Source organism: Bactrocera latifrons, unplaced genomic scaffold (assembly GCF_001853355.1).
Source record: "Bactrocera latifrons isolate USDA-ARS-PBARC rearing strain unplaced genomic scaffold, ASM185335v1 scaffold_16, whole genome shotgun sequence".
Lineage (NCBI taxonomy): Eukaryota > Metazoa > Arthropoda > Insecta > Diptera > Tephritidae > Bactrocera > Bactrocera latifrons.
The window spans coordinates 732,090-746,597 of record NW_017535074.1 but is presented as its reverse complement, the minus strand read 5'-3'; the positions used below and the strand labels follow the sequence as shown (position 1 = coordinate 746,597).

Below are 14,508 nucleotides of genomic sequence, written 5' to 3'. Positions count from 1 at the left end.
AAATAAAAACGATTATTGTATGCATATGTGTGTGCTGTCTCTTATACACATCTAGATGTGTATAAGAGACAGTTCCATAACACTGTGGAACATTTTTGAGATTATTGTCTGGGGGGTGAGAAATTCCAAGTCAGGGTGATTGTACTCTGTCTCTTATACACATCTAGATGTGTATAAGAGACAGATTATATATATATTTATATTTTTATATTAAATTTGTTTAAAGGTACGTAAAGTGTTTATTACTTGTTGTATTGAGTTTTGTTAGAAAAGAGTTATTCGTTAAACTATTTCAACACTCAACTAACACACAAATATTATTGAATTACAAAAGAGATTTCTATGCATTCCGTTAGTTGGGAATGTGGAGCTCAACAAATTTTCAAAATTAAAACAGTTATACATATTCTATTTACTAAGCGTAGGTACGTGGTTTCGTCGTGTGTTCCAAGTAAACGCCGCCATTTTGTGCGCACGCCTTGCAAACTGTTACACTAACGACGCCGACACATCGGCTTTACTACCGACACTTCGGCTTTACCAGAGGCATGCGTCTAACGTAGCGCTTTACATGTGTGTTGACTTAGCAAGTAAGGTACAACTAAGTTTTCATGTAAAAAAATCTTAAGCGCCAGTCTTAACACTATTTGCTGAGATTTCCAAACTCTTTCCAACCTCAACAAGTAGTAGTTCGGGTGGGGCGTAGTTTGGGTACTTTTTCTACTATTTTATATATACTATACATACAATTATTGGTTAACTTTTAGAAAATTTGGGGAGTTCAAAGCGTAATAAATATTATTGAAATGATTTTCTTTTTAATATTAAATTTAAGTTTACGTAATATACATTTCAATACTATATCCGTACTAATACTTTAAAAAATATTGTTTTTTTTATATAAAAATGGTGTCGTTGCCGATTTAAACAACAACAACGCTAGCACATTCGATTCATTTAATTTGTTTGCTATACACATCAATACTTATTAATTACTTTTTGTTTTTGTTTTTAGAAATTATTGAATAAGTGTTTTGTATTTACAAGTGGCTTTAATAGTTAACAAACCAATATTAAAATGTTAAGAGTTATGTAAAAATATGAAAAAATTATTTGAAAATATTATTATATGTATATTGCAATTAAATAAACTAAATTAATAAGCGGGGACGCTTTCATACGTCGTAAATTTTAAATATATTTTCAACATAAAAGCTTCATAAGCTTACAGCTACTCAGCTTTCATTTGAGAGATTAAACGAATTGTTTTTTAAGTTGAAAACTCCATGAGAATATAAATATACACTTCTTAAAACACATGAGAGCTTTAAAAGTTTAAAGTAGCTAAGCTTTCAATAATGACTTACTGAGAGCATAAGCTAATTTTTTTTAAGCTGAAAACTAAATGAGAATATACATTTCCTGAAGCACAAGAAAGCTTTAACAGTTCGAAAAGTTAAAAACAATAACTTACTGAGAGAAAAATAAATTTTTTTAAAGGTCAAAATTTTAATAATATAATATAATGAACATTTCTTAAATTAAGTGAAAATTTAAAAAGCTCTCAAAGATAAGAGCTGCTAAGACTGCTTCTTTCAATAATAAGTCACTGAGAATATATATATCTAAGTATATTTCATATAAGTGAAAGCTGTAAAATATCCGAAAGCTTTAAACAACTAAGATTTATTTAAAGCAAGTGAAATTTTAAAGCAGGTAAGTTTTTATCTTTCAATAATAAATTATTGATAATATAAGTATAATATTTAAGTATATCTGAAATAAGTGAAAGCTTAAAGCAGCTAAGGTTTAATTTTTGCATAATCAATTAATGTGAATAAAAATAAAATTTTTGAAAGCAAGAGAAAACTTAAAAGCTTTCAAGTAAAATTTTAGGGGCAGACCTAAAAAGCTCAAAGTAGCTTAGCTTTCATCTTTCAATAACAAATTATTGATAGTACAATTATATCATATAAGTATATTTAAAGAAAGTGAGAGCTTATAAGCTCCTAGAGCTTGAAGAAACTAAACTTTCATCTTACCATAACTAATTAAAGAGAATATAAATATAATGTAGTTTTTTTCTAAAAAACAAGTTAAAGCTTTCAAGACAAACCTAAAAAGCTTTCACACTGAGTGTTTGTTAGAAAAAAAACTGAAAAAAATTAAATCATAAAAAATTGCGTTTAACTGTTTTCTGAATTTAAAACCAATTCAAACTGAAACTATTTCTCATCACATTTTTTTTTCTTTGAAAATCAAATTAAAGTATCTACACTTTAAACTCGTTTCATTAATCAGTGTTTTTAAAGTAAGTAAAAACTTAAAAGCTCCGAAACATAAAGCAGCTAAGCTTTCATCTTTCAATAGAATATAAATATAATATTCTGTTTTCTGAAAACAAGTGAAAGTTTTAAGAATAAAGCCTAAAAGTTTTCATGCTGAGTGTTTGTTAGAAAATGAAGAACTGAAAGAAATAAATCGCTCACCGGACCCACTATATATATTAACTTTTAAATATATAATATATTAACTGTTTATTTCAAGTTATGAGGAATTTGAAACTATTCTTGATTACATTTTTCAAAATTACAAAAAAAAAAAAAAAAAAAAATTAAATCAAAATAATACAAACCCTCCAAACTGTGAACTCGCTTTATTATTTAATGAGTGAAAAGTTTCTAAAAGACACTTTTCAAGGTGGTAAAGTTTTTAGGTTAAACATATTTAAATATTTTAATAAATTTATTTTTATTTTATTTTATTTAATTTTATTTCAAAAACGACTTATCAATGCAAGTAATGATTCTATGCTCAAAATTTGCTGCATTTTGCTTAAATTCATATGTTGCTCTGGGGGTAGTTGCTTTAAACTTTTTTACTTAGAAAAATTTTTTGTTTTGAAGAAATTTAATTCAATAACTTTATATAGACAACGATTTTTTTCGGAAGCTTTAGAACAATTATGTATTTATTTTGGAATATATGTATCAGTTGAATAGTTATAATTTTCAAATTGAGGTTAAGTGACAACAGTAGGTAAAAAACATATTTACTTTAGTTTAATAAGAAAATATGAACAAGAACTCGCTCGTTAAGACATTTAGAGGGGTAATATTAACTGTACGGCTTTTTCATGAAAATTCTGTATATAAGTTTTTAGAAGATTTTGAAACACGTTAACAGTTTTTCAGGAATGAAAATATATTTTTATATATTTTTTATTGTAGACTTTTTCCATAACACTGTGGAACATTTTTGAGATTATTGTCTGGGGGGTGAGAAATTCCAAGTCAGGGTGATTGTACTAGGTCAGTATAGTAAAACCCTCAAAGGGGTTTTTTGGTTTTTGCCAAAATGTTACAACTAAGCGAAAAACATAGAGATAAAGAAAAAAGGGGTCATATGGTCATAATAACAAACTAACACATACGAACGCCAAGCCCTTTGAGGGTTTTACTATACTGATCTAGTATCATCACCCTGACTAGGAATTTCTCACCCCCCAGATTAGCTGTGGTACTGTGTAATTTTAAGATTATATTGATAATGTGGAACTATTATTCTTATTTTTAGAGTCATTTTGGGTAAAAATAGTTAATAGATTCGCGGAGTGTTTATCATAGTAAAAAATTGGAAACTATTTTTTCATATTTTTTGTTGAATTATTAAAAGAATATTTTTTTATGAATTTCGTGGAATTTTATAGATTTAAAATTTCATTAAATACTTGGGATTTATTCGTGAATTGACGAACTGTTTATAAAAGAAATAAATTTCAAAAATAGTTTTGTTGAATTTTGTATGAGGCTCTGTCAATGCTTCTCAGTTTAGTTTTTGACTTGGAATGCATGCCAATAGACACAATATTAAAAATAATATTGTTTTTTCATATTTTTTAAGCTACTGAATTGATTACACTGAAAGAAAAAGTTGTGAAGCTTGGCTCACATGGTCAAAATATTGGTTTGGATTAAAAACCTCACTTTTGTTTGTTATAAATCAAATATATTAAAGATTTTTGTAAGTTTTGGTGTTTAGTTATTTCAAAAATATAAGATAACCGTTTAATTGAAGTTTTATATTCAAGTTTATAGTTCAACACAATTTGAGAAAGCTGTTGCTGGTGCTGAATTTGTTCAAATTCACTTTTGGTTTATAAAACCTATGAGAAAAATGTGAAGGCGTAGATGTATAAAAATAATAATTTTTAAAAACGAAACTCAGTTAAAAAAATTCATTGATAATAAAAAAAATGTATATCGTATAAAAGTACGGGATTTTCGAAAAAATTTATAATTTTTCCGTGATAAAAATGTAATATAAGTTTTTATTGTTCAATTTTTCTATTCTCGAAAAAATGTATAATTTTGTCGAGATAAAAATTATATACATATTTTTGTTGCGACGTGTAGTCTATAAAGTATATATATATATCTATTAGTATATAAAACTTAACTTTCAAAATATTTCACCGGAGTTTTCTGAACAAAATTTCGGACTTTCGAAAAAATTTGTAATTTTGTCAAAATAAAAAAATCTATTCTTGCTTAGTTGGAAAACATATATACTATATATTATATTCCATATTGTTCGTTTGTTCTAAATGACGCTGGGGATTTTCGAAAAAATATTAACACATTTTTTTTTTCAGTGTAAAAAAATTAAATGCCTTAGAGTACTTAAAATTTAACTTTCAAAATATATTTCACCGAAGTTTTGGAAGAGTCGGTATAATATCGATAAATTTCTCGATAACAAAGGTATCTTCGAAAAAATTTATAATTTTGTCAAGTTAAAAATAATTATAGTTCTGTTAAGGTAAAAAACATATGTGCTATATATTATAGTCTACATATATTGTTCATTTGTTCTAAGTGATCGAAAAAAGTTTAATACAATTTATCTCAGTGTAAAAAATATATAAACTATGTAGTATTTAAAATTTAACTTTCAAAACATATTTCACCGAAGTTTTTTTTGAAATGAACGTCGTCGTACCATCGATAAATTTAGCGACAACAAAGGGCTCTTTGAAAAAATATTAATATTATATAATTTTTGTTAGTATAAAAAATATATGTGATGTAGCATATATTTAACTTAAATTTTTAAATATGTTTCAGTGAAGTTTTTGAAATGAGCCGTTAAATTTATCCATAACAAATCATTCATCGAATTATCAATAACAATTATTCAATAAAATATTAGAAGTGAACGTCGGTATATTATCGATAAATTTATTGATAGCGAAAGGATCTTCGAAAAAATGTATAATTTGGTCAAGACAAAAAGCTTTCTTTCACTGAATTTTTTGAAAACTTTTAAAATAAAACTCGGCCAACTATCGATAAATTTATCGATAACAAAGCAAGCTGACGCACAAACCACCGAGCACTATGTGCTCAATTACCTGCACACTCACAATTTCCTCATTAAAAAAATTATAGAAATGAAAAAGTCCTTCATTTTGTATTTTTTGTTGCTTTCATTAATTTATGTAACGTGGAAAAGTTTTTATTATATTCTCAATAAAAAAGTTTCAGAATTTATATAATCACTACAAACATTGGTTTTTGTTTTGTATAAAAAGTATAAAAAAATCATTAATGTTAAAAATAAAAACGATTATTGTATGCATATGTGTGTGTGTTGCAATGTAACAGCAAACAAACTCTGTACAAAGTAAACAGTAAACAGCGCATTGCTTTTGCAGTTTTTGTTTTTTTTTTTTTGTTTGCTTGCTTTTGTAATAATAATTTTGCTTATGCTTTTGTTTTTGATTTTTTTTGCATGTAAGTTTAGGTTATGTGTTATAATAATAACATTTAGTAATAAAATTTTTTTAAAATATTTGTCATAATAATAATAGTAAGAGCAATAAAAACACGCTTTCATACACAGTAACAAATTACAGATTTGATTGAATTAGAAAAATATGAAAAGTATATATTTATATATATGTTGTATATACTTATGTATATATATATTAATTTGCATTACGAGATGTACTTTTTAACTTTATTTATAATAATCTATACAAAACAATTAATTTGCACTTTGCACTAAAAACAATTCAACTAAATAAAAAATTAAAAAAAATTATCTACAAACATTTTAGACAAATAATAGGTAGTTTTTGGAGATACATTATGTATATTTTATATGTATGCATGTGTTGCACACTGCACAGTTGACGCGTTCTTGTTGCGCACACGCGCATGCGGAAAGGCTGGCGGACACAGGGGAGTAGATTTGATGTTGGATATGCGAAATAAACGCTGCTGGCGTGCAAGAAGCTGAAAATAAGCGTTGTTTGTTGTTTTTTATTCTTGTTGTTGCAATATTTACATGTTAAGCTGGCAGGTATTGGTTGCTACCGCCTACAAGTCGCTTTTGGGATACCATTGCTTGCAAGTAATTTTGTCTTACAGCCTTCTCTGCAGGTTTAATACCGTTAGTTGTGTTGCTTCTTCTTCTTGCTCTCGTCAGCTCTATTTGCTCTTTTACCACAGCCTCCGACTCCTTTTTCTTGCATATAACGTTACTTGCCTTGTTGGTGCTTGCCCAGCCGCTGCGTTGCGTTTCTGTCTATGTATGTGTGTGCTACATGCATGCGTACTTAAGTTTCCTCTAAATGTTTTACAATAGTTCGTTCGCTTAGCTTACATAACTGTTGTTTTAACTAGATTTGCTTTCATTTCTCATCATTTTTTTGGTTGTTTTTTATTTTGTTGCAATAATAGCAATAATGTTGTTGATAATCATAATAATAATAATGTAATTTAATATAATAATAATAGTAATAAGTAGTTATACAATAATATAGTATAGCATTATAAAACATTTAACATTCTCATATTTTCATATATAGTATATGGTACATATGTTTTTTTTTACGCTTATGTAATATAATAGATACAACATTTGAATATTAGAAAAATGTGTGTGGGGGTATAAAAAACAGCAAAACGATTTTCACTTTTTCATTTTTGACTAACTTTAAAACTTATCAATAATAAGACTTTAACTAGATCGTATCATTTACTAATATTGTATATGTATTTGCCAGCTGCGCCTTGGCTACATGCCCTACTACAGCCACACTACTACCGCTTGCGTTACTATTTTCGCTTCCGCTTTGGTCCGTTTACAACTAGTTAATAAAAAACGACTTGAGAAATTTTGTATACTATGCTGATAGTGTTGCTTTAGGTTAGGTTTTTTGTTTGTTTGTTTGTTGTTGTTGTATTTCATTATATATATCTAAATTGTTTATAAAAACAATGCGCTGCAGCATTTCGCTTGTCCGTCCGTCCACGTGCCACGAGTACACACATAATTACAAAACCTCTCTCCTGCGCCCCTTATGTACTTATATATGTATATATTTATATGTTGTTGTAGTTGCTTAATTTTCTTATTTCTTGCTTTTCTGCTTTTGTTGTTGTAGCTATCATGCAATTTTTCGCTGGCTTATGCTCCTTGCCAGCATTGCTTCATATATTTGTAGTTATGTATGTGTAATTTTTTTTTGCTAATTTGCATATTTTGTTGTAATAATTACAGTTACACTAGCAGAATTTCACTATTTATAAACTTGTGTTTTGTTGTTTTTGTATTTGTTATAATTTTTCTTTAAAAAAGTTGACGCTTTGCACTGTCTTCTTGCTACAGCTCCCTCTCCATATTTTTTTTTTGTTTTGCATATTAGCTATGTTGTTTTTGTACAACATACAATATACATACATATATTTATAATAATTTTTGTTTTTTGTTTTTGCTCATGCAGTGGTTTTTTCTGTTTACTTTTTACTAAAAAAATAAGTTTTTAAAAAAATAATTCTGTGCATGCCTACTGCAGCGACGCCACGCGCACGCTGCTACTAACCAACGGTAAAAAAATGTGAAAAAGAACCATGTAAAAAATATGTATATTACAAACACCTTAATTGGCCACCAACAGTTGCTGGTAGGGACCGGCTGCATTGGAATAGAACGAGTTGAGACCATCGATCAGTTTCGAGTTGTTTGAGTCTTGTTGTTGTTGGCTGCTATTGGCCGCGGCGGCGGCGGCAGCGCTGGCGGCGACGGCAGCAGCGGCTGCGGCAGCCAATGGCGACGGGCTGACAGCTGTTGGTGTGGTTGTTTGCTGGGCAGTACTGTTGACTGCGTTGTTGGTGACGATGGTGTTTGTGTTGTCGGCAGCGCTGCTGCCATTCGAAACGGTCACAGTTATGCCGTTATTGCTGTTGTTATTGCCGTTATTGCTGCTGTTGTTGTCCGCGCCATTCTTCTCAACCACAAGTTTGCTGTTGCCATTGACATGTTGCTGTTGTTGTTGTTGCTGTTGTGCCGACAACGGTGCGCCCACAACGCCGGGTGGTGGTGCCATTTGCGATTGCTGTTGTTGTTGCTGCTGATGAGCAGCCGCCACCGCAGCAGCTTGCTGCAAATGCTGATTACCGCCCAAGCCGTAGAAGCCATGCGGATCCAGATAGTTGTTAAATTTGCCGTGAACACCGTTGGCCGGATTGGCAGCGCCGCCGCCGTAGAGCGCGTTATTCTCGGCGGCATGGAAATGCGTGTCGAAAACATTTCGATGTCCGTTGAATTGTGGATACATGCCCATGGAGGCCATGTTGGGGAAGTAGAAGGGATCGACTGTGGCGCCATTCTGTCCCAAGCCCAGTGAGAGCGGATTCGGTGAGAGCGAACGTGCTGGCGAGACGGGTCCGATGGGACCGAAGTGATTCGGTGGTTGCGCCAGGTTCGGATTACCATGTCCGCCATGATGTAGTTGCTGTTGTTGTTGTTGCATGGCACGTTGTTTAATGTAGTTGGAGAACTCAGTGGGCGACATGCGGTATGAACTGCTGCTGGGTAGAGAGTAAAGAAAAAAAAAAAAATATTTAAAAAAATTCGCTCTTCTAGAGATATGTATGTACTAACCTATTGGTACGCTTGGAACTGGTTTTCAATTTGGTACTACCGAATTTGGTCTGAGCAAAGGTGGCTGTTGTGAATGTTAGTGGCGCCTGTGTGCGCTGCATGAAAGAACCGTTTGCGGCTGCAGCCGGATTGGGACTACCTTTGTAGGTGGGCGAATTGGAGGATGCCGAATGTGGCGATGAGCCAGCATGTGGTGAAGTCTTTGGACTCAAACTCAAATTGTTCATGCTTGTATTGACCGCATCGATGGGACGAAAACATTGCGCTTCGGGATTGAAGGTTTTATTGACCTCACGATCGGCCGATGTGTTGTCTTCATGATTGTCACTGTTTTCCGAGTAGAGTATCTGCGCAGGCAATGAGCGGCTGTTAGTTAAATTGAAAATATGAAAAATGAAATTAAGTTTTTACCTTCACAGCACCCTTTTCGCCAATGCGGTAGGAGACCTCGCCGGGATCCACCCAAACTGACAGCTCGGCAGGCAAATTCTCTAAAATATCAGCAATAGGTACACCGCTCTCGCGCGCAGCACGCTCCAAAACCGAATCGATCGGATCGCCAGTTTTCAAGCAACGGAATGCCGAACCCTGAAGTGTGGAGGGAAAAATTTCGTTCAATAATTAAATACATATTAGATAATTTTCTGTAGCTTTTATCTATCTCTCAAAACTGGACGAGCTAACTAATGCATTATGATGTTGTTCAAAAGTTTTTCATAACTTGAGGTCCGTTGCTTCGAGAGTAGTTTCGTCAAAAAGGTTTAGACTTCTAACTAACCTTCGAACGTTTCTTTACAGTAAAGATTTTAACCTGTTTTCACATAGGTTCCGAATATATATTGACTTCTTCTCAGTACTTGGTTTGGAACCCATTTTTCGGTAAACTTTGTTCAAATTGTAATCAAAGGAAAAATGATGTGAGACTGTTTTCTGGTCAACTTTAATCACTCAGCCTAACAAAAAGATCCCTCTTCCCGAATTTCCCGAATTTTGGAGTATTTTTAGAGCTCCTATGGGTAAAAGATTAACCTTTAAAAAAAAATTTTAAGAATAGTGGCTAGTCTTCCACTAGGTAGGTTGGTTTTGTTTGATATTTTGAGAACAATTGTATAGTTCGTACACAGTTACTGTAGGAATACAGGTAAATGTGTGATATCTAATTGATACCTGAACCTTTGCTAAATATTTGGCTGAGCTTCTCTTTCCATTCGAGTTTTCTGGCTTGATGTTAAACGACCAATAGAGAAACTGCAAGTTGTAAACTATCTTCAGCCCCTAGGTGGCGACAAGAGACGATTTTTGATGACGAAAACTCTTTCGCAACTTGTCAGAGCTCTTTTGAATATTTTTTGGTTGGGTACCGAGATCGTAGTCCAATGAGAACATGACAGCATTAAAGCAGGCTTGTACACTGATAGAGCAGATTGTGAAGGGCTAAGATTTTACCTAACTAATGAGCAACTGTAAGTTGTCAACTATCTTCAGCCACTAGGCGAAGGCAAAAGAAGATTTTAAATGACCAAAACTCTTTCTAAACTTGTGAGAGCTCTTTTGAATATTGCTCAGAAACTGAGTTCGTAGCCCAATGTGAATATGACTATATAAAAGCAGGCTTCAATAATGATAGAGCAGATTGTGGAGGGCTAAGTCATAACTAACTCGAACTGTCAAACTTACAAAGTAAGTGTAAAAACTTTATGACGTCACAAAACAATATATTTTGCTGTCAAATGCAAATCAAATAAAGTAACTTGACGAAACTGTCAAGGTCTTTCTCTAACAACACTTGGATCTACACTTTATATAGCAACTGTTGTTAGAACAAGGAATTCTACTGTTCTAGCAGAAGTCAAGCGTGTCTTTAAAGTTTATTTACAACCTACCAATATTTTTCTTACTGAGAATTAAATGAAAAATGAATTAAGTACTCACCTTGAAGGGTTTCTCCGGATACCAGTGGCCTTGGAACTTATCCTTCAACGCCTTCTCCAGCTCCTCGCCGAAAATGTTCACACGTCGCCTTGGCAGTTTGTTGTAAAGATACGAAATCACGAAATTTAACGCCACCTGAATTTCTATATGCATTTTGTTGCTGTTGCTGTACTGCTTATTGCTGTTGTTATTGCTGCCGCGACTGCTTTTGATTTATTCTATGTAAGTATGTATCAATCGTAATCGCCGCCGCTGCAGACGCACTTTACTTTATTATATTTGTTAATTTGGTTATTGGTATGTATGCTTGTCTGTAGGCAAGTAGATGGCGCTGTCACCGTTTTGGAATTGCGCTGTTTGTTATTGCTGTTGTTGCCGTTTTTATAGTAATGTTAATATATTGATTTGTTGTTGCCTTTGTTGTCGAATACTGTCGCGTCGTGATAATTTAATTATAACGAACGTGCTGCCGTTGTTGTTGCTGTGGCTTGCAGGTTTATTTCAATTATTTGGCTGCTCCTTTGCCTCTGCCCTTTGTTCGTAAGCTGAGACTATTTGCTTATTTTTTATGCTTGTGGTTGCGGCTGCTGTTGTTGTTATTGCTGCGTGCTGTTAATGCAAATTTAATCGCTCGCGTTTTGCGGCTGCACGTTTTTCAAACTATTTAATGGTTGCTGTTGCTATTTGCTTTTGTTTTGGCAATTTCTTATAAATTTGTATGTTCGTATTCCGAAATGACTTGACTTTTGTCTGCGGCCGTCTGTCTGTCTGTTTGTTTGTAAGTGTGTCTTTATTTATGTTTGTGGTTGCCGTCTGTGGGCTTTAAAGTTTTAAGCGCATTCTTATTATTTTTGTTGGTTGTAATGTTGTTTTTGTTGTATTAAATATTAAGCTTGCTTTCTTTAGTTCACTTATTAACTGGTTGAGAATTCTTTGTCTATCTTGTATTTTTGTTGTTGTATAACTTTTGTTGTTGTTGTTACTAATTTATGTTGGTTTCTGCAAATTTTGGTTTATTTTTTTCTTGTTCTTGCTATTGCGGTGTAACTCATCGAAATATTCCAGGAGCTTTGTCGTTGTTTGTGTAGCTGAGTAGTGTTTTTTTTACTTTACTTTCTTCGTTTAAAGTTCTTTTGGAGAATTGTCCTGACTACCTGCAATTAAAAAAATTATATAAAATTATTTCATTAGTTCAGTGCTTTCAGAGAAAATTTTAATTCACATCACACAAAAATTCTGATTACAAAAGCTGTCATTAGTTTAAAGCTTTCACTTCTATGAAATTTCTGTTTTACAACTTTGGACAGAAAATATTTATGTATTGTTAAAAAAAAAAAAAAAAAAATTTAACTTTCACTTTATGGAATATGCATTTTTTGACAAAATATTTTTTTTAGAGTTTTCATCAGCTCAGAGCTTTTACAAATTGTATATGAAATTTTTTGCAAATTTTCAGAAAAAATGTTAATTAATACTAGGAAACAAAACAGAAAGCAGACTGAAAAAAACTGAGCTTTAATCTTTTTATCAAAGCTTTCTTCTTTTTCAAACTTTCATCTTACGTTCCTACCACAATTGGATCTACGTAACTGAAACGGGCCGGCAGCTATTATCCGTCCAAGGACCGTCGGCAGAATTCTGGCGCTACAACAACAATAACAGCAAAGCTTTCATCTTTGTATATTTGCTTTTTTTTGCAAATATTTGATCCAAAAGTGTAATTTATGCTATAAAACAGTGTATAATAAAAAGTATTTTCAAGATCCTAGAGCTTTCACTGCTTCCATACGAGTTCTTTGACATTATGAAAAAAATTATTATTTTTGAGAGCATTCATTAACTGCATGCTTGTACTATTTGTGTAATGAAGTTTTTGCGATTTTTGCGAGAAAACGTTAATTTATAAATTTATAATTACATTTTTTCTGAGCTTTCATCTTTTGTGTATAAAATATTTTTTGCAATAATTGAAGAAAATTTTAATTAATACCATGAAAGCTTTAAGCTAACAATGTTCCTAAAACTACCTATTATTCTTAGGTATTTTTTTATTTTTCAGAGGTTTCATTAGGTTAAAGTTTTTCCTGTTTCCAAACGAATTTTTTGACATTTTTGTGAGAAAATGAAAAAAATGTAAAGCTTTCATCAGCTTAAATCATTCATTGCTTCCATATTTTGACATTTTTGAGAGTCATTAAAAAATTATATGTATATAAATTTTTTTTGTAACTTTTGAGAGAAAAAGTTAATATATGTTATAACAAAATTATAAGCTTGAAAGCTTTCTTTATGTGAGAGATTTTTTTTTTTAGAATATCGTATAATTATTTGTAAAACTTCGTGTTAAACTTTTAGTTTTCTCAAAACATAAATTATTTAAATATACAAAAAATAGTACATTTATTTTTTGAAATTCCTCGCTCATTGAACGTTTCCGCCGCGTTAAGGCCAGATAAGTCTGTAAAGCAAAAATACTGCAATGTCTTTAATACAGTTTTATTTGTTTTTACTATTGTTGCTGTAGCTTTTCGATAGCACGAGTGCCCGTGACAGCATGCTAAGCAGCTGTCGTAAATCTTTTCGTCGCAACAACACAACAACAACTGCGGCGAGTTTTGTTGTTTTTTCGAATTCATTTAGCAAATATTTCATAGTGCAGTGTCAGACACTTTTCGAAGGTGTAAATTTTCAGTTTTATTTATTGTTATGATTTTTATTTATGTGCGCCATGCTCTTGACTCAATTCGCGCCAGCCAAAAAAAGTAGAATTGATATGTAATCGCGCTTTTGTAACCTTAGTCGCAGGTTTTTCCCTTTACTTTATTTTGGAGAGTTTAAATATTTTTATTACCATGTAATTTGTTGAATCTATAATGTGGTTATTTTATGTGATAGAATTATTTTCTCGAGTTTCGTATATTTTTTCTGTATTTTCACGTGACAACGAATTCATCAAAATGAGTCAGAGAGCTTAATGGAGACAGTTGAGTGAGCGAAAAGGTTAATTTTTCGGCTAGGGTGGCAATGGGAATTTTAAGCATATGCTAAAGATAAAATGATCTCAATTAAAACACTAAGGATATTAAACATTTCATTTTGTTGTATTTTTATTCACCAATTATTTGTCTAGATTGATATAAAGATGTCAAGTACTTGTACTAAAGTCTCAATTTCAAAATGTTTCAATAAATAACGTTTAATTCAAATTTTATGAATTTTCCTTTAAGATTTACTACAAATATTGAGAATATATAAAAAATATTATATTTTTGAAGAGTTTTCACAGTTTTCATTTCAATTTTTTGACAAAAATATTTTTTGAGAGCTTTCATCAGCTCAAAGCTTTCAATAATTGTGTATGACGTAGTTTCATATTAAAAAAAATAATAATATTTACATAAAACATTTTTTGAGAGCTTTCATCATCTCAAAGCTTTCACTAATTATATGTGAATTAGTTTCGTAATAAAAAGAAAATAATTATATAATATTAACTAAACATATTTTTGGACAGCTTTCATAAATTGTATATGATATCATATTAAAAAACACAAATAATAATATTGACAAAAAATATATTTTGAGAGCTTTCATCAGCTCAGAACTTTCATTAAATATGCAATG

At 31.3% G+C, this 14,508-nt stretch overlaps 1 protein-coding gene across 3 annotated transcripts in view; it reads right to left on the bottom strand.

Moving 5' to 3' along the window:
- Positions 1–7,621: 7,621 nt before the first annotated feature.
- LOC108966443 (protein Tob1) overlaps positions 7,622–14,508 on the bottom strand; it is a 44,626-nt gene continuing 37,739 nt past the window's right edge. For 2 of the 3 annotated variants that reach the window (XM_018929356.1, XM_018929357.1), the window contains exons 2-5: positions 10,885–12,038; positions 9,364–9,540; positions 8,953–9,299; positions 7,622–8,879 (exon numbers count right to left, since the gene is read on the bottom strand). In XM_018929356.1, the coding sequence (XP_018784901.1) occupies positions 7,949–8,879; positions 8,953–9,299; positions 9,364–9,540; positions 10,885–11,037 (1,608 nt within the window). In that variant the 5' untranslated portion in view covers positions 11,038–12,038 and the 3' untranslated portion in view covers positions 7,622–7,948. The remainder of the gene's footprint in view (positions 8,880–8,952; positions 9,300–9,363; positions 9,541–10,884; positions 12,039–14,508) is intronic. The other variant, XM_018929358.1, reaches the window with a different exon arrangement.